A 25,270-nucleotide genomic window follows, 5' to 3' on the forward strand; every position below is an offset into this window, starting at 1 on the left:
GCTTGGAATAATAGGGCTTCATTCATGCCAACTCTTGACGACATTCAAGACGACGACTTTAATTTTGAGACTTCGACTCACCTTGCTTATTTTTGGGATAATGGAAAGCCATTCCTGACAACAATGGTAGAGAGGCGATAATTTTTGAGGTTTAAGAAAAGATTTGGTAAAACTAAATACTCTCTACCGAGTGGGAGTTGGAGTTCATCTCAACAACCTGAAGCGGAAATGACCGATGTGGATAATAGTGCACCACAACCGTTCGGCAATGCGGGATCGTTGCATCACGCATTTGATAATTCTACTATCCCGACATACATACCAGAGTTTGTACAGCCTGAGGCACCCATCTACTCTCGTATGTTTTCGTCAACGTATGACTTTGAACACATGACAGTTCATCTCAACATCGAATGATTCAGTCATTTGGTACGGAGGTAAATGTGGCATGTCTGGGAATTCAGGTGCCCTCTTCGCATCATAGTCTATCTCGTACATGTGAGGAGTAGCTTCATACGGTGTCAGAACTTCATCAATTGCACCCCCACCGAAAATATTTTCATCGCTGCCCAAAACGGGTTCTTCGGTTTCTTCATCTTCGCTTGAATCATCATGAATTTCTCCCCATCGATTTTTAGCATCAATATCAACATCCAATTCCGGTATGTTTCTCGTCTCATACTCTGCTGCTGCAGATGTCCCTCTGACTCCATTTACACTTTTCATTAGTGCCATAAACTGTTCGAGAACCTGTATGTCAGCAAACACATGACAGTTCATCTCAACATCGAATGATTCAGTCATTTGGTACGGAGGTAAATGTGGCATGTCTGGGAATTCAGGTGCCCTCATCGCATCATAGTCTATCTCGTACATGTGAGGAGTAGCTTCATACGGTGTCAGAACTTCATCAATTGCACCTCCACCGAAAATATTTTCATCGCTGCCCAAAACGGGTTCTTCGGTTTCTTCATCTTCGCTTGAATCATCATGAATTTCTCCCCATCGATTTTTAGCATCAATATCAACATCCAATTCCGGTATGTTTCTCGTCTCATACTCTGCTGCTGCAGATGTCCCTCTGACTCCATTTACACTTTCCATTAGTGCCATAAACTGTTCGAGAACCTGTATGTCAGCTCCTCAAACTGACTATATAAAGCCATTTCAGATGGATTTTGAGCCACACCTCTTGATGACCTAGGAACATCACATATGTTACGCACATCAACAAATAACTCAATAACTGTTATATTGGTTGATTCATGTAATTCAACCATGGTTCCAATATCATCATCTTCTTCAAGTGGAACTGCAACATATCTGACTGAGTTGGGTATTGTAACACCCCCAACCCGTACCCGACCTGGATATGAGTCAGAGATACTACATTGACTTTAAAACACAACTTTTAACAAATAATAGCAAAATATTTGAACTTATATTAAGAAAATACGATAATATACATATTGTAATATAAGTTTACCAAAATATTCAGAGCATACACAACTTAACCCTTTAATTACATGCCAACTACCATTTACATAACAAAATGACCTACTGATTAAGTTGCTTCTGATCTGGTGGTTGCAGGAGTAATGCTATCAAGCTGCTTAACCTGTCTCGTCTACTTTCTCGGATCCTACGTGTGAAACACTCACACGCTAAGTCATCGACTTAGTGAGGCAATGTAATAATAATAACAAAGCAATGTAATGACCATGTCATAATGATATGAAATGAGATGCAAACATGTACTTAATCAATGTAGTCTACATCATCAATATCCATACCTGTAAGCATATTACTTTAGCATTCATGAATTTGTATGAATAAGTTTATTGGCCCATGATATCATACTGAGAACCTAAGGTATCTGAGTAATGTGATGTTGTGCACTATGCTGTCACCACAGCTCGTATAAATGCACCGAAGTGCCGCGTAGAATTGCACCGTAGTGCCATATAATGATGTCCATAAGGACCACATATAATTCCTTAAGAATCATATACATATACTAGGGATGAAGTATGTGTCTTTCCAAGACTTCACACATGTTCCACAGAATATATATATCCCGAAGGACCGCGTAGAATTGCACCGTAGTGCCATATAATGATGTCCATAAGGACCACATAGAATTCCTTAAGAATCATATACATATACTAGGGATCAAGTATGTGTCTTTCAAGACTTCACACATGTTCCAAAGAATATACATATGTCCCGAAAGACCGCGTAGACCCTCTACCCTTGGCATGCCAACTATACCTATAGTTCTCATCTACATAACATGGGCTTTTACATTTCACGTAGTCTATATCGCGTAGACATGTAAATTCTTACCTTTTCACATAGCTCATAACTTTTCCCACATAGTCATGTCATATAATGCATTTTATATGAACTCATGTCATGTCTCATAATACAGAATATGCTCATGTACCAAGATATAAAATCTAGACTTATCACAAGTCTAGAATGGAGTATATTTCTATAATTATGATATGCATATGCACTCACCTATATTCTTTGCCTTTCCTCGATCGATCCTACTTGTAGATTGTTCCCGAACTCGTGTAGGCTCAGTATCTACATAATAATTCAATGATACTTATCAGTATACTAATTAATATATTCTAAACTATCATTCCTTAGACTCATAGAAAAGCCAATTTCATCCTTTAATGAGGGTATGCATCGATGCACTACTGATGCATCGGTGCATAAAATGCATTCGATGTTGTATTATTACTGGGATGCATCGATGCGTGACTTATGCATCGATGCACTAATTGCATTCGATGTTTATATTTTAAAAGAGTGCATCGATGCATTACCAATGCATCGATACACCTTCAAATAATTTCTGGGTTTTAAACTTTATGCATCGATGCACTATGAATATGCATCGATGCACTCTGCCCAGAATCCTCTTTTATGCCCGAAAATCCACTCTTTTCAGCTTAATACTTCATATATCATCCTCTTTCTTATTTCCTAACTTGCATACTCTTACTTAAGCTAATTATTATCCATTAAATATTTCTAAAACTTAGAAATCTAATTCTCCATGTAGAATTTAAGAATCTAACCCAAATTCCAACATGTTCTAATTTGAATTCTAACACCTCATACTTCTTAGTTAGCTTATTGACAAGTCAAAAATCTTATTCAAACTTCAAAAACTCATCCATATCAAAATTTCATCTAAAAACTCATTTTCCAAATCTATCTCTAAAACATTTATCTTGTTGTCTTAATGTCATATAAGCTTTCCTTTAGCTTATATACATCCAAACTTCAATTTCCAAGCTAAACATCAAAGAAACTACCAAGGTTCAAATTCTTACCTTTACTTGCAAGCTTCACGTTTGGAGAAGGAAGAGAAGAAGATAAGGAAGAAGGAAGAAGAAATGAGAGGATTCTGGAATACTAATGCCCCACGTGGGTTATAATATAACCCCATAACATTTTTTAATTATAATTTTTCCTTACAAATGACCATTTGGTCCTTACATTCATTTCATATTTACTAACCATTCTTTTTAAACTATATAATTATTATACTTTAATCACCAAATGTTGAAACTTTGCAAATTAATCACTAACCCGGCATGGAGGATATTACAGGTATATCATAAACCTATACCTCAAACCATCAACTGTAGCTCGAATTTTTCTTTCTATTTTATGCTTCATTTCTATAAATGTGATGTCTCTTTTGAACATCATATTTATTGGTTTTTCAGACTGAAAAACTACTCCGACTTCATTTTCCATAATCTGTCCATTATAATGGACAATCGTGAAAATTTTTTTGCTCATTTTCTCTACAAATAAATAAATAAATAAATTTAGATTAAAAAATTAGATAAGATACTTTCATAAATCATTAAATAATTAAATATAATATAATATACTATTATATTATATTAACGATCAAATAAATTTTGTTATTTAACTTGATTGATTGATTACTAATATTACTAATAATGATTTTGTAACACCCTTAACTCATATCCCACCCGAATACAAGTCTGAGGTGTCACATTGACTTTTCAAACTTTGACTCTTAAAGAAAATCCCGGGAATTTTTAAAACTTTCATTAAAACAAAATACTTTAATTTACATAAGACCATAAAATACAAAATCGATCAGAGTATTTGTAATTAACACTTATTACATGCCAACACTCTATACATAACCAAGTACATACTTTGTCAATTACTTCTGAACTGATCTCTTAGTAGTATTGTTGTCCGTGCTACTTCTATTTCCACCTTTCCTGATTCTTGGTACCTACGTGTAAATCACTTACACGCTAAGTCATAGACTTAGTGAGGCAATAACATATATAATCATATATAATGAATATGCAACAATAAACTTATGAATGTTCATACTTACCATTGTATCATGACATCTCAAGATACATGTATCTATCACACGATAACATATATAATCATATAATGCACATACGAAACTTACCTTCTTGGATCACTTTCACTTTAAATTGGTATTTCAATTGCATTGCCCATGTATATTATTGAGAATAGAGGTATGTGAGTGCATTGAGGTTGTGCACTAATGCTGTCACCACAGCTCGTATCAATTCCCTCATGGGGCACTGAACCTTAGTTCAGTATTCGTCCCGTATGACTATTATCTATGTCCCGTAGGACCCCTACATCCCGAAGGACTATGTCCCGAAGGACTTCTCCTTAAGAACCACATACATAATATAATGGCTCCAATCAGTGTACTGAAGTACCACATATAGGTTCCACATAATTATATATATGTCCCGAAGGACCACGTAGAACCCTCGACTCTTGGCATGCCAATTACACCTATAGTTCTCATATCGTATACTATGGGCATTATTCTTATATTTCATATGTTCATGTACTCATGTCATTTCTCTTGTGATCATGTAGCTCATGTCACTTCATATCATGTTCTCATATCACATGTCATATCACATATCATATCACATGAACATATATATGTCTTATGCATGTATCACAACAATTATCATGTATGCATGTTCACAACTATATATTATAAAAATCAACATAGGGATTAGACTTATCACAAGTCTTATTCCATTATAATATACATATAGTATGCACTTACCTTAGCTTTGCTTTGATTCGATTCTATTTTAATCACCAAAATCTGAAACTTTCCAATTTAGTCACTAACTCGGTATTGAGAATGTTACAGATTTAATAATTATTATTAATCTAATGATTTGATATTTAATGATTTAATAATAATATGATTTAGTAATGATTACTAATAATTATTTATTATAAATATTTAATGATTTATATTTGATATTAATTATTTAGTAATGATTACTAATAATAATGATTAGTTTGATAACATTTTTTAATTTTTAAAATATCAAACAAATTTGTTAGGCAAAACTATCGAGATGATATTCTCGAAAGAATTATTTCACTAGATAATGAGTTGGCTGGATTATTTCATTCAATTAATTTTTACTCCTTACTAATTTACACATATAATATAAATTAAACAAAATATTTTTTTTAAAACAACACTAAATATTTTTAAACACAATATTTTTTTAAACGGAAATTATCTCACACAAATTAGTTTATATAATCTAATAATAAACTTACTAACTAACTAATTTACACATACACAACAACAAAAAATGAACAAAAACAAAATGGACAACAAAAAATAATAAATTACCCGCGTATTTATGTCTTCTTCCTTTCATTTCATTTCATTTCTTTTCCTTTCTTGTTTCTTTCTTCGAATCAATCTGTATGTAGGCAAATGTTGTGGAATAATGCCATGTATGTGTAAACAAAATATTTCTTTAAACAACAATAAATTAAACAAATTAATTTTATATAATCTAATATATTATAATATAACTTAAACTAATAAACTATTTCTTTATTATAATATAACTTAGTTAAGATAACAAACTAATTAAGCACTAATTAATTTTTTTTATAATATAACTTCAACTTCAACAAACAACCTAATATACGTTTAAAGACACTAACAAATTAATTAATTACTTTTTTATATTTAATAACTTAAACTAAGAAACTAATTGACTAATTTTTTATATAATATAATATATAACTTAAACTAACAAACTAATATAATATAACTTAAACTAACAAACTAATAATTTATACTAACAAACTAATTAACTAAATTTTAGTTTTACCCTAAACTAACAAACTAATAATTTCATATAATAAACTAAATTAAACAATAAAAAATTACCTCACGAACGCTGTTTAAGCCTTTATCTTCTTTTCTTCTTCTTCATTTTCTTTCTCTCGGCAAAGTTTCTGCTTCTGCTTCTGCTTCTGCTTCTGCTTCTACCCTAAACCCCCATATCCTTTATATAAAGCAAATGAGCGTTGGAGAACGTCATTAAATTTGATTGCTGAAGCAAATAATATTGAGCGTTGAATCGTGTTACTATTGAGCGTTGAAAGGCTGCAATTCAACAACAATATTTGCTACATTTAGAAGCTAAATTAACGCTGCAATAATGCAACTATGGATGCAGGAATCTCCCAGCTATGGATGCAACGCGTGCATAAGGGAGCAGAGGTTTAAAGCTTGGTCGTCGGGCAGGAATCTCCCAGCTATGGCATGCAGGGCATGCAACAGAGGGTTAAAGCTTGGTCGTCGGGCGTGCATGACGACCTACCATGTCGTCGGGACTGCATGGCGACATACACTAAGAAAATTCGATGTGTGCATGCCCATGCACAGCTCCCACATGCATGCATAGCTCGCCCTGAGTGGCGACCTCTCCTTGGTCGCCCTGAGTGCATGACGACCTCTTTGATCGCTCGAATATCATGGCGACCTATGGTTTCACTGTAGAATTCACCTTATCTTAGTAAATAATATGTCTAAAACATTATTTCGTGAAATAAAAAGTTTGAAACTTTATCTCGTGAAATTTGTCAGATAAATAATATAATGCGGTTCCTATTTAGCAGCGACATAATCATCATTTCATTTGTCAAAAGCATGGAACTCAATAATTATAACTTTAAATAAATATAAATAAAGAGAAACCGACTTGACTTGCATTAAAGACAGCTGCCGAGCTACTTCTGTGCAGGTGTTGAACTATAATACGGCATTCCCATAGCTCCAAAGGAATTTACCCCCATTCATTTTCCCACTAAAATAATTGCAAATAATGTAATATATTATTAATAAATAAAATAATAATAGATCATTATAAAAGATATAAAATAAATTTATCTTTATATATAATAATATATCAAATTAATAAAATTTATCACATATGTTAAGCGTTCATTATTAAATAATTAAGAGTCTTTGAATAAATAATGTTTTGTATTCATTCTAGATTTATGGAAATATATATGTATTTTTGTAAAAGAAATTGATATATGTATATTGAGTTTGTAAATTTTTGTACTATATCGAATTTGATAATAAAGAATGATAGGATGTTAATTGAACTGCGCACATAAACCACCACCATCAATTTGTGGGGAAAGAACAGATTGGGGTCCGCAGCAAAAAGAAAGCAACAAGCATTTGGTTTGGGGGCATGTGATTATTAATAAGAACCAATAAATCGTTGGTACTGTCAAAAAAACTCTATTCGGAGAGACAATGAGATAAAGAGAGGATCTTATCTTTGGTGAAAAAGGAGAGCGGAAAACACTACAGATAATATTTTTTTCTCCTGCTTATATATTTTATTTCCGTTGTTCTCCGCTGCCAATCTGCCATATCAGGAGAAATATAACACACACACTACAACGTTGGAGAGCTTTGTACCTTTTCATGGATTTTGATTTTAAAATATTTTAGTTTTGCTTCTAGGGTTTTCTCCTCACCTCAGCACCAACAAACATAACGCTAGCTTTTCTGGAAACAATTCTATAATTTTAATACCTTCAATTCCGTGAGTTCTTTCTTTCTGTCTCTCTCTCTCTCTTTAATCTTTCTACCAATTTGTTTGTTCTCTTATTGTTCTTGATTTGCTTGATTTATTATTATTTATATACAGCTTAGTGTTAAAGAGACAGGATGAATCACTGTGTTCCAGATTCCGAAATGGAAGACGATGATTCAATCCCTTCTTCTAGTTTAACTCGCTCTAAAAAGCCTTCCATGTAAGCTGAATCAACTTTTTTTTTAATCTGATTGTTGACGTTGTTTCTCCGAATTTTGAATTGACAAACTGATTGAATTGTGAAACAGACCGGAGGATGAAGTTATGGAGCTGTTGTGGCAAAACGGTCAAGTTGTTATGCAGAGTCAAAATCAAAGATTTACAAAAATATCGCCGCCCTTCAAATTCCAGGATTCCGACCAATCAGCTGCCAGAGAGATCCGGTCTTCGTCATATCACCATCGTCATCAACAACAGCAGCAGCAATTGCTTACCGACAATCATCTCTTTATGCAAGAAGATGAAATGGCTTCATGGCTTCACTATCCTCTCGGCGACGCTAGCTTCGACCCCGATTTCTGTGCTGATCTCCTCTATCCCTCCTCCGCCGCCGCAGCCCCTTGCGTTACCTCAGCCACCGCTACAACCTCCCCCGCTCCACCTCCGCTCGGAACAGTTTCTCAATTTTCAGCTTCGGCTTCTAGGCCCCGGTACCGCCGTCGAGGAGGAATGAGTTGGAGTCATCGAGGATCCAGAACTTCGTTCACTTCTCCAGGAATAAAGCGGCGAGGGCGGAGCAATCTGCACCGTCGAATTTTAAAAGCGCAGTTAGAGAATCGACGGTCGTTGATTCCAGCGACACTCCGGCGATGGCTCCCGAATCAGGAGCCGTTTGGGCCATGCCGAGCAACACTGAGGCGGCATCTGGCGGGAACAACAACACTGACTGCACCAACATGAGCGTCGCCGCTGGAGCCAGCACTCAATCAGCTGGAGTCAGCGGGAGTGCCAGCAAAGACAACTTAGCCATGTTCGAGGTCACAGTGACATCATCCCCTGGCGGCTCAAGTTCTAGTGCCGACCCGACGGCTCAAAAGGCTGCACCGGCTGAGGACCGGAAGCGTAAAGGAAGAGAACTGGACGACGCCGAATGTCACCGCGAGGTTAGTCAGTTCAAAGGAGTTAAAAAAAAAATTCAATCTGTCTCGGCTAACGTGCGCGGCAGTTAAGGAGTGGTTTTTTCAATCCCGACTAAGGCATACTTAAGATCCAATTAGAATCGATATAAGAATTTACAAATTGCTCATCAAAAGACACGATAATAAAATTCGAATTTGACCTTACAAGCTTAAATTTTTAACTCCTAATCACTTGTGCCAACCCTCATTGACAATGATAAAAGAAAAACATTGATTACTATTATCAATATAAAACGTTATCATACATAATAAATATATTGATTAACATAAAACAGTGTCATTTAGCAAAAACACTATTTTTGGATTGACGGTGCGTATCCTAGTTTCCTAATTTAATTGGTTGCATGGGATTTTCTGAATGGGTCAGACTTTTTATACTAGGATATAAAAGACATTGTTTCAATACACGTGTTAGTTTTAACATTGAATGTTGTTGTTTAACATATTTAATATTTAATCAAACCATATAGTTTTCTTTGATGCGGTAATATATAGGTGTCTGAATAGAGAAAAATATATTGGAAAAAACAGGGCAATGCTAGATTTTTAGCACAGTACCGTAATTCATCCTAATTGAGAAAGTAAAAACACGAATAAAAGGTAGCTGTTGCAAAAGGAAATCTTATTTCTGAGCTTTAATTATATTCCCCGACTTGATTACCCAAAAAAATAGTTTTACTTATAAATGCTAATATTATTGGTGCCAAAGGATGTTGAATTTGAATCCCCTGAGACAAAGAAACAAGCGCGTGGATCCACGTCATCAAAAAGGTCTCGTGCTGCAGAGGTCCATAACCTTTCAGAGAGGGTCAGTGTTCTATAACATTATAGTTCTGTTGATGAATTTGGTCTTCTCTTCTATAATTAAATTCCTTTAGAGGTGTAATGTGTCAACCATTTACAGAGACGCAGAGATAGGATAAATGAAAAGATGAGGGCTTTGCAAGAACTTATACCTCGTTGCAACAAGGTTTGTCACGTCTTATATTCCATTATATTTGCATTTACCATAGAGGATATGTTTTACCTGGTTGATTTGTCATTTGCTCTGCTGCTATTGACATATTTTCATGTTTCTGTGTCTCAGTCCGACAAAGCCTCGATGCTGGATGAAGCTATTGAGTACTTGAAGTCACTTCAGTTGCAAGTTCAGGTACTCTTTGCTTATAGTTACTGACATACATGAGAGATTATTTTGCTGTTTGCTCTTACAACTCTATGGCAAAAGTAGTACCAAAAAGTGACTTGGTTGGGTTATTGTCCTTTTGAGAAATATTGTTTTGTTTTTATAGCATGTTAGGATTAGACTTGATGCTAAAGCAATGGAAGTCCTTAATGAACAATCTTTCATATGTCTTATTTTGGATGTTTATGAAAATTTTGTTCGAATGTTTCATGATTAACTTCTACGGGAAAAGACGCGACTATTTGCAAATGGTTATGTTCGATGTGCCTCACTCTTCTACTCTTCATCTCACACTATTTTTAGACCATCTCCAGCGTATCACTAGAGTAGAGAAAATCTCTACTTTGGAGATGAATTTCAACTCCAGCCCATCTCCACTTTCAACGTTAGAGTAGAGAAAAGCTACAGTGATACTCTACATCTAGAGTTGCACTATAGATGCTCTACATATTATTTTTTTAAGTTATTTTTATGATTTTTGTTTTTTGTTTTTTTTACTTACTTTTGTTATTTTCTTTTTCTTTTCCTTTTCTTTTTTTACATTATTTTCTCTTATTCTATCTTTTATGTTTTTTTATTGTAATTTCTAAAAAATAAATAAATAAAAATTAAACATAATATAATAAATTCAAGTAGATTAAATTGCAAGATAGATAAAAATACATTGAAATTAGATAAATAAACATATTAATAGTTAAATATTTGTGAATAAAGTAGAGTTAGTGGTAATGTAGAGATAGTGTTGAAGATGAATTATTGTTTCATCTTTAGAGTAGAGATAGAGATGTTGTAGAGTAGAGATGAGGGCTGGAGATGACCTTAGTTAGCCACCCTCAGAACCAAGCAAGTGGATGGAGTATCTCCATGACTCCTTCTGTATAGGTTCCAATGTTCTTATGTTGTAGGTAACATGATTCATTAGACAACTTCTTCCTTAAGCCTGTACTTCCTTATACTTTATGACACAAAACATTTTACTAGATTTATGAAAGTTATTTTACCAATCAATAATGATCATATTTCTTCAATTCTAAAAATTATAAAGCTTATCCTAACCATAAAACTCGATTCTCGGTTCTCTTCCATTCTTGTAACTTTCCACATACTAGGGTATGATTTTTATGTTCTAATCGCATTTTATTTAATGAATTGTTTTCTTTTTTTGTTTGAAATCTAGTATAATGTTTTATGTCTTAAAGAATTACATTGCACATTATTTACTACAAACTTAATTTTGTTTTAAACATCTTGCAGATGATGTCCATGGGTTGTGGCATGGTTCCGATGATGTTTCCTGGTGTTCAGCAGTACATGCCAACAATGGGGATGGGGATGGGCATGGGCATGGATATAGGAAGGCCAATGATGCCATTTCCCAATGTTTTGGCTGGCTCACCTTTACCAACACCAGCCCCTGCTGCTCATTTGGGTCCAAGATTTCCAATGCCAGTCTTTCATATGGCACCACCTGCTCCACCTACCGATCCATCAAGAATCCAACCGAACAATCAGTCAGACACCATGTTAAATCCGCTTAGCATGCAAAACCCGTATCAGCAGCCTTGTGTCCCAAATTTTGCCGATCCTTATCAGCAGTATAATATTGGTCTTCACCCGATGCAATTACCCTCTCCACAGGTACTGTTAATTAGCATACCATTACCAATCTTTATACATATCATCCCCTGCTTTACAACTTCCTTTGCAAAATAGAAAATGAACAAAGCTCTTTAATCACACCAACTTAATAACATTGAAACATCACAATTGTTTACGAGAACAAAGTACAGATACAAATTTCACCTTTTACAGAATCAAACCATAGCTCAGCCAAGTTCTAGTAGACCAAGTACCAGCAAGGGAGCAGATAATCTTGAGAATCACCCATCAGGTAGGTACATTATTATCTAGCTTTCCATTATTAAAAGATGGTTGCTGACAAAAAATATGCATATGGGGATTGGGAATAAGAAGATAGTACATGTCATGGCCTCAATAACCATTTCGTATGATTAGGATCTACATGACCGCAATTAAAAGTTCGCCAACATTTTAACCATGGATGATATGATGAAGGTGACATGGGAAGATAGCACTAAAAAGTTTTACAAGTTATGGGCAGCATCAGCAACTCTGGGACCGCTGGCAGAATGTATTATCTGAAATGCAGTGGAGTGCTGGTTGCTTGTGTATTTCTTTTTGACTTGCCATAACATAAAAAAAAACATTGTTCCTGTGCATTGCAGGTTGACAATTCTACTTGGGATCACTCAGGGAAAGGTTCTTGCCTTCTCTAAAGTTTTGTTAGTGTAATAGAATCTCTTCTCGTCTCAGACCAACTTTTTCTGTTTTGAGCTAACAGAGCTAGAATGTAATTATTACACCACCATAGAAAATAGTAGTTCTTTACTTTCCGACTTTCGTATTTCGATTTATATTTGGCCAGACTATGAAAGAGGCTTAGATATCAGAATATAGTTGCAAAAGAAAGAAAAACAAAGCCTTCTTTGGCTGGTTTGCTGACAAATCGACCGATGGATTGCAAATACTGATATTCGAATTTGGGGCTTTCTGAGTCTCATAATGTAACACTGGCGGTGGCCGATGCACGCCAAGGGCGGGCAAGTGCTCACCATAAAATTATAATTTTTTTAGGATTAATTTTTTACTTTTTTTGATTGTGTCTATTATTTAGTATGAAAATTTATTCGTGTCACCCATACATAAATTTTGTGTGATTAATATATGTATGTACACTCTAAAAAGTATTTGTAGATATGTCACTGAATATTCATTATAATCTTTATCAATAGATCTAAATTCAATCCCGATTTACATATGTTGATATTCAAATTTGAAGGTTTTTTGACTCTCATAATATAATTTAACCATAGTATTTATCAAAAGAATCTAAACTAAACCCGACCTACAAATATCGATATTTGAATTTTAAACCTTTGGGAAGTTGATAATGTAAAATTCATTATAGTCTTCTTTATCAGCCTAACCTCCGCTTGTAAAATTGATGTCATTGTTATTCGTGGTGTCATCATTGCAAAGAGGTCTTAATCGATCAACTTATTGATAGAATTGGGGGTCCATTTTCAAATCGTATATTAGCTTCACTAGAGGAGAATTTTAAGCATGACAAAGGGGATATAAAGCAGAGGGTTTGAATTCTCTCCCCCCCCCCCCTTTTCACTTTGGGTTTCAACTTGTAAGCTGACTCTCTTCTTAACCCCAAAAAAGTGCAAAGGAGTGAATAGTCGTTTTTCTCTCTTTACTTTGTTTTCATATGTCGCATTCAACTTTCCTCCAATTCTCTCATGCTTGAAAAGGTGCATAAGAAATACTCGTTGTTTCCTTTTTGTTTCGGTCCTTTTTGAGCTCGACATCAATATTCCCCACTGTGGCCATCCCCACCCAACCTAGAAATGCTGACATTATCGCCATAGGTATAAGGTGGACCCTTTATCAAGATATGCTCAAAATAGTGTAGGTCATTATAGCAAGGGAGGATCCAAGATTCATCTCATATGTACGAATTTAAGAAGTTAAACTAAACTTTTAAATGGTGTAAAATATAAATTTTAAATATAAAATTAGATGATTAATAAAAAATATAAAAATTTACCAAAATGAATTTAAAATTTACGTTGATATCATATTCTATTGTCAATCCCTTAATCTAAAATCAATATTAATATTGGGACAATGAGTATGTTTTAAATACCCATAATAAAACAAAATCCTACTGATGGATTTGAAATTTAATTCGAGTTGATTTTCGCTGCTCGAAACATCTATAACTCTCTCTTTTTTCTCTCTCTCTTAAACCGTGAATTCTTTTCTTTTCTTTTTTATTTGAAAAAAAACCCACAGTTAACGATGACTGGAACTAAAGGGCAGGAGTATAGGAGTAGTGTGAACATGCGTGATACAGACAATGAAGGAAGAAGGAAAATGCAGTTTGGTCAACATTATATGGGAAGGACCACTCATTTGTCATACAGAGAACAAAGAGAGACAAAGAGAGGCATACATTCAGTTCACCTAATTGGTGAGGTTGCTCCATGTCTTGTTCTTATTATTACAATGATAGCCCCACCACCACCAACTTGCGTTTTCACATCCTTGTTTTGATGATAAACAGCGACCGTGGTAAGTTTCTATCGACCTTGAAGATTTTGATTGCATTCAAGAGTTAAATTTATATTTTATTTAAAATTAATATTCTATCTAAAGTTCAAAGATCAAATTAAAGATTAACTCATTTTGACCAACATGTGACATCATCATGTTAACAGTTCAGTGACCAAAATATAACAATTAAGTAATTAAAATTTAATAAATCAATAAGACTGAAATATAATTTTTTTCTATAAAAAAAAATTGATGAGAAAAAAATGTATAAATATGAAAGATAAATCATCAATTTGATATCTCAACAATGTGTGGATTTTGATCGAAACGAACAGATATTGGGCTAGGCCCAGTGGTGTAGTCCAACGTTGCGCATTAAACTGAATAACAACAGGCGTATTGGACCACATTGGATTGGGCCTGGACTCGGTCACGTTTGTTTTGATGTCCACATCTACCGAATTAGAACACTCTTTCCATACATGATTCCTTAGAGTCCTGGTACTCGTACTCAACCAACTATAATTAAAGTAAGGGTGCAAATAAATAAAATATTTGATAAATTATTAGTGAATTGTTTATATAATATTTTTAATTTCGTTTTCATTTATACCATTAATTCAATAGATACGGTTGATTGGAAGAGAAATTATCAGACCAAAGTTGAACGGTTAAGTAGTGACCAAAGATCATCCCTATCTCTTATGACACGGCTCTATTACAATCGCTCTCAAGATCCATTAATTTTTTCCATACTTCGACTAATTAACGTACAAATCCATTGGATGCTATCAGTTTTTTATGTAATAGAATCTCTCTTTAGTAATTCAACATCTTCTTCTTCAAAGAACTGCAACTTATTGTTTCATTCTAAATATTCTTATTTACTATCTTTTTTGAAAAATAATCTTTAATTTTTTTAACAGATCAGAAATCATATTATCCACATCTAAAGTATCATCTTCTTTAAATTTGACCTTTTTAATAATCCTTTACGACATCGATGCTCAGGATGGATCGAGAGGGGCGGGTAGGTGAGGCCAGCCACCCTCCTAAAGATTTAAAATTACCTTGTATTTTAGATTTTTTCTATGTATTTTCTATTTAACATTTGTTTTCGTCTTTCTTAAAATTTTATAAATTAAAGTTCGCCTCAATGAAATTTTATAAATTTAAATTTATCTCTGTCATAAAATCTCTCGTCCGTCCCCGTAAACAGTGGAGGTAAATCAATTTCCATATTACTCGTTGGAGAGATAATTATTTCATACACTTTATCAAAATATATAATTAAATTTGTAAATTTTAATATAGCTTTTATTTTGTTTGAATTGAAAAGTGAAAGCTACAAACTATTGCAACAAAGGAGCAGCAACGGAGTCTTGTTCCAACAGGGAGATCACTTCAGCTGGAGGGAGGGATAGGTAAATCAGCTCCAGGGAATGAGGCGTAGTAGTTATGGGAAGGTAGTCTGCTGGTTTATTGCATTCTCGAGGGGTCCAAACAACGTCTATAGCCCTAGCGCTACATCCAATAGCATCAATGATTCGAACTAGGGAGAGGGGGTTGCGACTCGCATTCGGATTATTCACTATGTCAACAGCTTCAGCACAATCGGATTGAATCTGAACCATTTCAAAACCTTCCTTTTGGGCACACTGGAAGACCAATGAGAATCGCCCAAAGTTCGACCTGAATTGTAGAAACTATCCCAATAGATTTCTGAAAGCTGGAGATCCAAGCACCTGTGTGATCCCGAAAAAAGCCACTAATTGAGCCTATACATGTGGTTGAAGAGATGGCAACATCGACATTCAAGCAAAGCCTTCCTGGGTTCGGTCTCATCCATTTGGTGGGTTGTTGAAGTGCAACAGGAGATATCGAAGGTACATGATAATACCTAGCCCAAGTAATCTCTTTGCTTAAGATGCCGGCAGCGGAGACTTTGGAGCTGTTGAAGACGTAATCATTCCTCGCCTTCCAGAGCTACCTGATTATTGACGAGAAAAGAGTTGGCCAAGGAAGTTTCTAGCTTGTAACAATAGCATCTGATAGGAAATAATCCCGAAACCATTCCTGCAAAGACATGTTAAAGAAAGAATGGAGCAGATTAAGTTGGAGAAAACGATGCCATACAACCCATGCCTCCTTACAATCACGCAGGATGTGAATCAAAGATTATTCAACTGAAGAACAGAATCTGCAAAAGGGGGAAGACCCTATAGATCGGCGGCACCTTTCCAAGTTAGTCATTAGGCGATTCCTATAAAATCAACAATTTAAAATTGACACTAAGACAAATAAAAGTCGGCATTTTTTATATGCTCAAATAAAGACCTAATATTTGAGGCACTTTTTCCTTTTAATTTATTTTTTATTAATTAATTAATGTCGAAACTATTTTTAATTTGACGATGATTTGTATTTGAAAATGTGCTTGTATTTTGAGAATGAAATTGACATCGGTTAATAGGTGTGATTGATAACTTATAAAATCAACTTTTGGAGTTTTGAGATTAAGGGACCGTTGAGTTGGAGTTTGAGAAAAATTTTATCATTAAGAAGTGAAGTTCGTGGGTTGTTTTTACCATTTCGAGGACAACGAAGGTCGAGGATATCTGGTCTGAACTTGGGAGGAATGAAGCCAGGGTCGTGTGGCACAAGTTGATTTGGTTCTCTATGCATGTCCCTAAGCGTATTATGTGTTGATGCTAAAGAGTCCAGAGATCACATTTTCTTTGAGTACGTGTTCTTTGTGAAGAGTCCAAGATAGGTTGGTGCTCTCACGGGAGGATGAGTTGGATTGAGTTATTTTATGACTCAAAGGTAAATCGCTTAATGTTATGTTGCTTAAATAATCATAATAATAATAATTTTATTTTTTATAACCTCCGATATCTGATCTATTAATGCTCGACTAATTCGGATTGGGTACTGGCAGAGACAAAGACGACCCTCTCAACCCGGTTTACTCAATTCGCAATCGCAAGAATTCGAACCCCTAACTTTACTTAAAGGATCTAGTGTCTTATTTCCCTAAAAAAGATGTCGAAACTAAGTAAATTCCAGACATGTCGTGGATTCTCCTCTTCTTAGGTGAGATGTAAATACCTCTTATTCATGTGTTGTTTTGGTTTAGATTATGTTCTTCATTTTTCCTTATTTCTTTTTCTTATTTTCTCAACCTAAATTTCGAACATGTCCAAATCTTTCTTGTGATTAGCACTTGGTTAATAAGGGTATAACTAAGTATGTTTGCAGGGGCTCCGCTCTAAATGGAAATCTTGTAATTTTATTCCCTTTGAAATTCTACCTAATTAATGGTAAAAATGTGTATTGGTCCCCGAAGAATAATGAAATTTGCATGCTACTGCTATATTCATTAGAATAACTTGATCGATGATCTATTTTTCTACGTGGTTTCACTGCACAACAAACAGAACAGTCCATGTGGAACAACTTTTGGCCTGCCATTAAAAAGATCTGTGACTCTCTCTATATCTATAAGGATTGACCGTAGAGAATAACGGATACGGTTATCTTCATAAAAATTTTAAAAAAATCATATAATTTAAATATTTTTTATATTTTTATTCCTCTACAATTTTAGTATAAGTTTAGCATCACATAAAATTTTATAAACTCTTTTCCAACGTAAAATCATTCGTCTAATGTATTCAAATAAACCCTAAATTGAATGAAAACCTAACATATTCAACCGTAACTCTGCAATAAGTTAAAGTCATATTCGGTATTGCCAGCTTCGGCCAGTGATTTAACTCCCTCATTTAATTCCTTTTTTTTTTGGTGTCAGAGACCCCTTAGTAAATAGGGTTTCAGGTTTTTCCTGCCGACTCAGCTACCATTAGGTAAACTCCATTAATGAGTTTATTTACTGAGGCCATTGAAATCTGTCACGCATGGCATGGCCCCTTCTTCCTGGTGCAACCCACAGCTTTTACTAGGCATGGATGATGGACCACCAAGCACCCGGTTTGCTTATACTTGCCTTGTTGGTTTGCTGTATAGTTTTATTTGGGTGAGAAATAGTTTTTTTTTTGGTTGGATAAATAGTTATAACCCAAAACTACTCCACTGATTGTATTCATGAGTTTGTGTTCTACTTGTTTAGCAATGCATGGCCAATTATGGTATATGCATGAGTTATAATCAATTTTATAATCTACAAGTCCCTAAAATAATTATATTATAAGCATGACCAGACAAAAGAAATAAACATTTTTCACTAAGATTTGGATATTTATAAAATAATCCTTAAACATTTTAAAATTATAGTTAATCCCTAAGTGACACTTCATTTCTAAATTGTTAATAAAGATGTTTATAACCTATTACTATAGTTTAAGTTAAGATAAATTTTACTTGAACCGAGAAAACATTTGTTATAGCATGTGTAATTATAAAGTCCATGTACTTTGAATAAACTACTTGTTGGTTCATCAACTTGCATATGGTGTATGCTTGAAAGAATATAAGATATACAACTACATGAAATCATCATATTTCACACGCACCCTGATGGAAAGTAGTAGCACTGGTATAAGGGGGAAAGATGAGCACTTTTTCTTGGTGGTCCAAACTTATAAATTTTTGTCATGAGTCTATTTTTTTCATTGGTACCATAATTCCAACAGAATAATTAACTAACAATTAGATAGTAAGAGTCTACGGCGCACGTCACGTCACATAACGTACCATTAAAGTGACGTATCAAAACACACTATTAAAGTGACATATCGAAACTCACCACAAGCAAATTTGTTCTTATTATGTAAATATTAAAAAAATATATAGATTTATTTAAAATTAATCATTAATTAAAATTTAATTTTAGTTTTAATAGAATTATAATTAATTTATAATTGTTTATCAAAAATAATAATTAATTTAAGTAATTTATCTGTTTGGAATTAGGATTTGTAAATTATTTAAGTTAGGTCACTGTCGAAGACATTAACTCGCCGGAAAACTCGTCGGAAAATTCTCTAAAAAAATATTATATTATAAATCCAACGCTGTCGTTTGTCGTCGCTCGGTTCGTCGTCACCCACAGTCGGTCGTCGACCATGAAAAACTCTGCATAAAGGTTAGCCGGCGCCCCTATGTGTTTCAATTGATTTGCACAAAGAATGTGGGTTCTAATTTTTAATGGTAAAATTACATTTCAACCCCTTCTATTTGTGTTTTATTTAGAATGGTTAAATTTCATGAAAACCCCCCATATTTTCTCATGTGTGTATTTTAGACAAACGATGTTTTTGTTTTAATAGACATGAAAAAATTACAATACCGCATACTTTTGCTTTAATTTAAATGGTCAAATTGCATGTAAACCCCCCTCACTTTTCCATGTTTAGATTTTACACTTCTAGGTTTTAGATCTTTTATAATTTGTACTTTATTTTTATTTTGATAATTAATTTAGAATTTACTTTTTTGATTTTCATTAACAATTAATATTTTATTTTATTCATTATTTTTATTAGCACTAATTTCATATTATTTCATATTATTTGTTATCATTAATCTTAACAATTTGATACTTAATTTTACTTGATATTAATTGTGACTATTTGAATCAAGATAATATTAACTTGCTAATTCGAATTATTCTAAATCATATGCTTTTAGTCATTTCTTATTGTTTAAATAGAAATGTCATAACATCAATGTACAAGTACCTGTTCGAGTTGAACTTTTAATTCAAGAAATGAAATAAATATATAACAATCATAACTTAGAAATGTATTGTAAATCTTCGAATAAACCCATAAAAGCAATAAATAAAAGTTCAAATTTATTAAATTGATATGAATAATTAATATTAATAGCAAGTCAAACTTACGGATCAAAACTAATATTAAAACAAAAGCAATGATAAAAATGAATATCAATTTAATATTAAAATTAATGATCAATATTAAAATTTACGTATCAAAATTAATATTATCATGGTTCAAATAATCACAATAATATCAAGTAAAATTAAGTGTCAAATTGTTAAGATTAATGGCAACAAATAATATGAAATTGATGCTAATGAAAAATAATGAATAAAATAAAGTATTAATTATTAATTAAAATCAAAGAGTAAATTTGAAATTAATTATCAAAATAAAAATAAAGTACAAATTATAAAATATTTAAAACCTAGAAGTGCAAAATCTAAATAGGGAAAAGTGAGGGGGTTTACATGCCATTTGACCATTTAAATTGTATGGGGGTATTGTAATTTTTCCATGTCTATTAAAACAAAAAACATCGTTTGTGTAAAATATAAATATGAGAAACTATGGGGGGTTTTCATCGAATTTAAGTATTCTAAATAAAACACAAATAGAGGGGGTTGGAATGTAGTTTTACCATTCAAAATTAACTTCGTTCAAATCAATTGAAACACACGGGGGCACCGGCGCAAATCAATTGAAACACAGAGGAGCGCCGGCTAACCTTTATGCAGAGCTTTTTATGGGCAATGGCCGACTGTGGGTGACTGTTGGGTGACAACGAACCGAACGACAACAAACGACAACATTGGATTTAAATATAATATTTTTTGGAGAATTTTTCGACGAATTTTCCGACAAATTAAGGAATCCGATGATGACCTAACTTAAATAATTTACAAATCCTAATTCTAAACAAATAAAATACTTAAATTAATTATTATTTTAATAAAATAATTATAATTCTATTACAAATAAAATAAAATAAAATTTTAATTAATAATTAATTTTAAAAAAATTCTTATACTTTCTAATATTTATCTAATAAAAATAAATTTACTTATAATATGTTTTAATATATCGCTTTAATGATATATTATAATATGCAACCTGCGTTGTAGAATTTTCCATACGTACAATATCAATGCATTAAAACAGTTTTATTGAAAGAAGGGGTCAAAAGGGAAAATAGGAGAGGCATGAATCTTTGTAAGGGAACTGAAACGTGGCATGGACGTATACAAGGCAGCGGGAATGGGGAATGTCTTGGGGACCAAACAAAGAAAAGCAAAAGTAATAGCAATCGTTATTATGGACCATTAGAGCTTATTTAGGCATATAATTCGGACCCCACGAATCCACAATTACTCCCTGCTTTAATTTCAAAGCTTAGTTTTAGCAATCTCTGGTTTTTGTTCTCCAGATCACAGGCTAGCTTTAGCATTTATTAACAATATCTCTCTACTTTATTTTCTAAATTAGGTCACCGTATGATATCCAGTAATAGGATCTCCTGGGGTGTTGTAGGACGGCGTATTTTTAGATATAAACAATTAAATATGTCGACTTAAGTGAGCTTACAATTAACATTACCATTTACTTATTAACCCAATAATCCGTATGGAACTAAAGCTAAAGATATTAAGTAGGCATAATTAATGAAAGCAGAAACTCCTATTATTTCCGATTATATACATGTATATGTGTATGTGAAGTTAGGAACTTTAGTCACAAATTAAGACATACTTCCCTTGATAAAAAATTGACAAACATATTAAATGAGAAGAAAAATATATTTTTAAGGTGAACACGTATACATTAGTTAAATAATTTTTTATAGAAATAGATACAAATAAATTTTCGGGACGTATATATATGAAGAAAGAATTGATGTATGTTACTATTAGTTACGTATAGGCTCTACAGAACAGAAGATATAAATTATTTACGTAAAATATTTATTGCAAAAGCATAACAACGTTGAACTTAGAAGTGAAATGAAGGAAAAACATAACTAGACAAAACAAAACAAAACAAAGACGATTTCTGAGTTCTCACGCAGAATAAACACGTAACTACACCATTTTAAAATAGTTTAAGCTACTTTTATGGTAAATATTTAAGCCCCTTAACATCTTTCAAGGAAAAGGAAGGACACCAGTGCCAACACCACCACCAGCTCCAGCTCCACCGCCAATAGCACCTCCAACTCCAGCACCACCGCCACCCAAGCCGCCAAATCCCCCTCCACCAAGCCCACCGAGTCCACCGGCTCCACCAAGGGGAGTAATCCCACCAATTCCACCTCCGAGTCCACCTGCACCACCGAGGGGAGTAACCCCACCAAGCCCCCCCACCCCGCCAAATGGTAATCCATTAGAGCCAATACCGGAATAGCCTCCTACGCCACCGTAAGTGAGGAAGTTCTTTTGGTCGTTAACGCCAGCAGCACTCAGTTTACTAATAGGCGCGGTGCTTGTAGGTACAGCTGTAGTTGCGGGCACATTTCTTGCACCAGCGTGAACCACAACTAGGGCAAGAACAAGCATAACAATCCACTTCGCCATATCTCTAAATCAAGCAAACAAACAAGAACCCTATATCAGTGTCTTTTTTTCTCACTATCTCAGTGTCTTAAGGGTATCTCGAAGATCTCCTTTTAAAGGAGGCATAAAAGATGGCGTGGTCAAGGGACAGTTGTGAGTATTAAATGGTGTTTAAATGCAGAAACAGGGTTTTGATGTTTCTATATATATTTATAATTTTTTATAAATCTGGATAAATATAAGATATTATATGTTTAAAGACGGTCAATTGACAATAAGTCTCGTACCTTTACCAATGCTTGAACTCATAACATCTATAGAGAATAACGAATCCCTTGACTGTCGAGGTTAATCAATTCATGCTAAACTTGTTATATATATAACTTCACCCTTGTATCATATTTAACACAATATTATTTTGTAATTATAATTTTTTTTAAAATCCATATTTAAGAATTTAAAGAGTGATTTAGTAATAAATAGAGTATTATTTTCTCTTAAGTGACTTGAGTCCGAATAATTTTATCTGTATCTATATATAATTTTATCTAAATTTAAATTGAATATAATATTATCTTATAATTATATTAGAACAATAAAGAATTTTTTATATAGTAGAAATTTACTAATTTATAAAGGTGTTTCAAAACATATAAATAGTTTCAGTAGATTTTAATTTAAATAACTTCACTTCCCATCTCTTAGATTTCAAAGTGTCTAATCCAAATTACATTTTCGCTTTTCATTTTTTGCTATTGGTTGCATTATTCATTCTATTATAAAAAAATACGTGCCCAAAGGGAATCGATTACAAACCTTATTATGAATTTCAAATGTTTTTCGTAAAATATTAAACATTTTTCTGAAAAACGTTTTACGATATTTGGAAGATGTTGTTTAAATATTTTTTCCACTCGTTGATGATTTTTTTTTAAAATTATTTATTACAAATATTAAATATAATAAATAATATTCTTTATCATAAAACTTAATATTACTATTTTTAAAATATTAAAATAACTTTTTATTATTATAATATTATTTTTATAATTTTATTAATAAAAATATTAATATTGGTAAATATAAAAATTATATTAATTATTTATTAAAGTAATAGTGTTATATTATATTTTAAAAATATTAATTAGTATATTTTAAATATCTTTTTAAAATATTATTAGATCATTATATTAATATTAAATGTATAATTAATATTATTCATTACTATAATTTAATAATATTATTTCTATGAAATTAATAAATAATATAAATTTATTAATAATTTATTATATATTATTAAAATAAAATATAATATCTTATATTATATAATATAATTTATTATTTTATTATAATATTAAAATATAATATAATATTATTAAATTAATAAATATATTTTAAATATTTTAACAATTAATATTTTGATTAAAATGATATTAAAATATTTTATTAATATTAAATTCATAAAATAAAATTATTTTGAGTATTTATTCTTTGAAATGAAAAGTTCGAAAAATGACTTTCGGAAAATAAGCTCGTAAGTCATTTTACAGAAAACACAAAAAAAAATTCTATTGACCAGTAAAATATTTTACGTTGACTGACCAGTTTTCCTCCAACCAAATATTGGAAAATGAGGAAAACATATTTTGGAAAATGTTTTACGTGAAACAAACGGACCCTAAGTTTAGATGTTTCCTAATTGAGTTTAATTTCTTTTTGTTAAGTTATTTCATTTATCAAAGGGCACGACGAGCACAAAATTGTTATGACAACTTAAAAAAATCTTAAAATTGCTCCTATTCAAGATAATCGTATGATTTTATGTCAATAGTGAACTTATAAAATTTTAAAAACAAAGATAAATTATCAATAAAAAAAATCTAACTTATATGATAATTTAAAATCTTTCGGAGGATGATTGTCCTTACCAACTAGGGAGTGACCAAAGGGTGACGAGTGGAAGCAACCGTCCCATAAAAATTTAAAATTATCATATATTTTATATATGTATTTTTATATTTTTATTAATAAAATATTTTTGTCCCTTTAAAATTTTATAAGTTTATTTCCTAACATAAAATTTTATGTTCGTCTCTACCATCATACGTCAGCCACTTCGATCCATCATGCTCCTGTATACGATCAAGTAAACCTCTAATTATACACAACTTTACATTAACTAATTCGAACTTGTTAATATTGCCTACGTATTAAGCTTGTTCTAATCTTATGGGCAAATTGCTTTTATTAAGCTTGACGCAATGCACAACGAGGTTAATCATTCAAATATTGGCGTTGAGTTGTTGTAATAATGTGACAGGATGCTTTTATTGATATGGAACCATAAAATAAGTGAGACATTTACCGATAGGTACATAATAGATCGCACGTTATTCACACGATAATAATAGAAATCTATCTCTAAAAGTATTTTTTTCCCTAATTTTTGATTTTGTAAAGTAAATTCCTAACAATATATCTAACACAGGACAAC

At 32.6% G+C, this 25,270-nt stretch overlaps 2 protein-coding genes across 2 annotated transcripts; one reads left to right on the forward strand and one right to left on the reverse strand.

Moving 5' to 3' along the window:
• Window positions 1–7,646: 7,646 nt before the first annotated feature.
• LOC120186418 (transcription factor PIF1-like) lies at window positions 7,647–12,757 on the forward strand. Its single transcript, XM_039190355.1, is given in 10 exon segments — window positions 7,647–7,964; window positions 8,070–8,175; window positions 8,264–8,658; window positions 8,661–9,118; window positions 9,864–9,962; window positions 10,059–10,124; window positions 10,242–10,307; window positions 11,595–11,978; window positions 12,153–12,231; window positions 12,417–12,757. Coding segments are annotated over 9 exon segments (1,650 nt in total). The 5' UTR covers window positions 7,647–7,964; window positions 8,070–8,089; the 3' UTR covers window positions 12,434–12,757.
• Window positions 12,758–22,257: 9,500 nt separating this feature from the next.
• LOC120186397 (glycine-rich protein 23-like) lies at window positions 22,258–22,860 on the reverse strand. The gene has a single exon (XM_039190334.1). It carries the CDS (start codon window positions 22,795–22,797, stop codon window positions 22,369–22,371), a length of 429 nt encoding a protein of 142 aa, XP_039046265.1. The 5' UTR covers window positions 22,798–22,860; the 3' UTR covers window positions 22,258–22,368.
• Between the last annotated feature and the right edge of the window lie 2,410 nt (window positions 22,861–25,270).

The sequence above is a fragment of the Hibiscus syriacus genome, unplaced genomic scaffold (assembly GCF_006381635.1).
Source record: "Hibiscus syriacus cultivar Baekdansim isolate YM2019G1 unplaced genomic scaffold, ASM638163v2 tig00113338_pilon, whole genome shotgun sequence".
Classification (NCBI taxonomy): Eukaryota; Viridiplantae; Streptophyta; class Magnoliopsida; order Malvales; family Malvaceae; genus Hibiscus; species Hibiscus syriacus.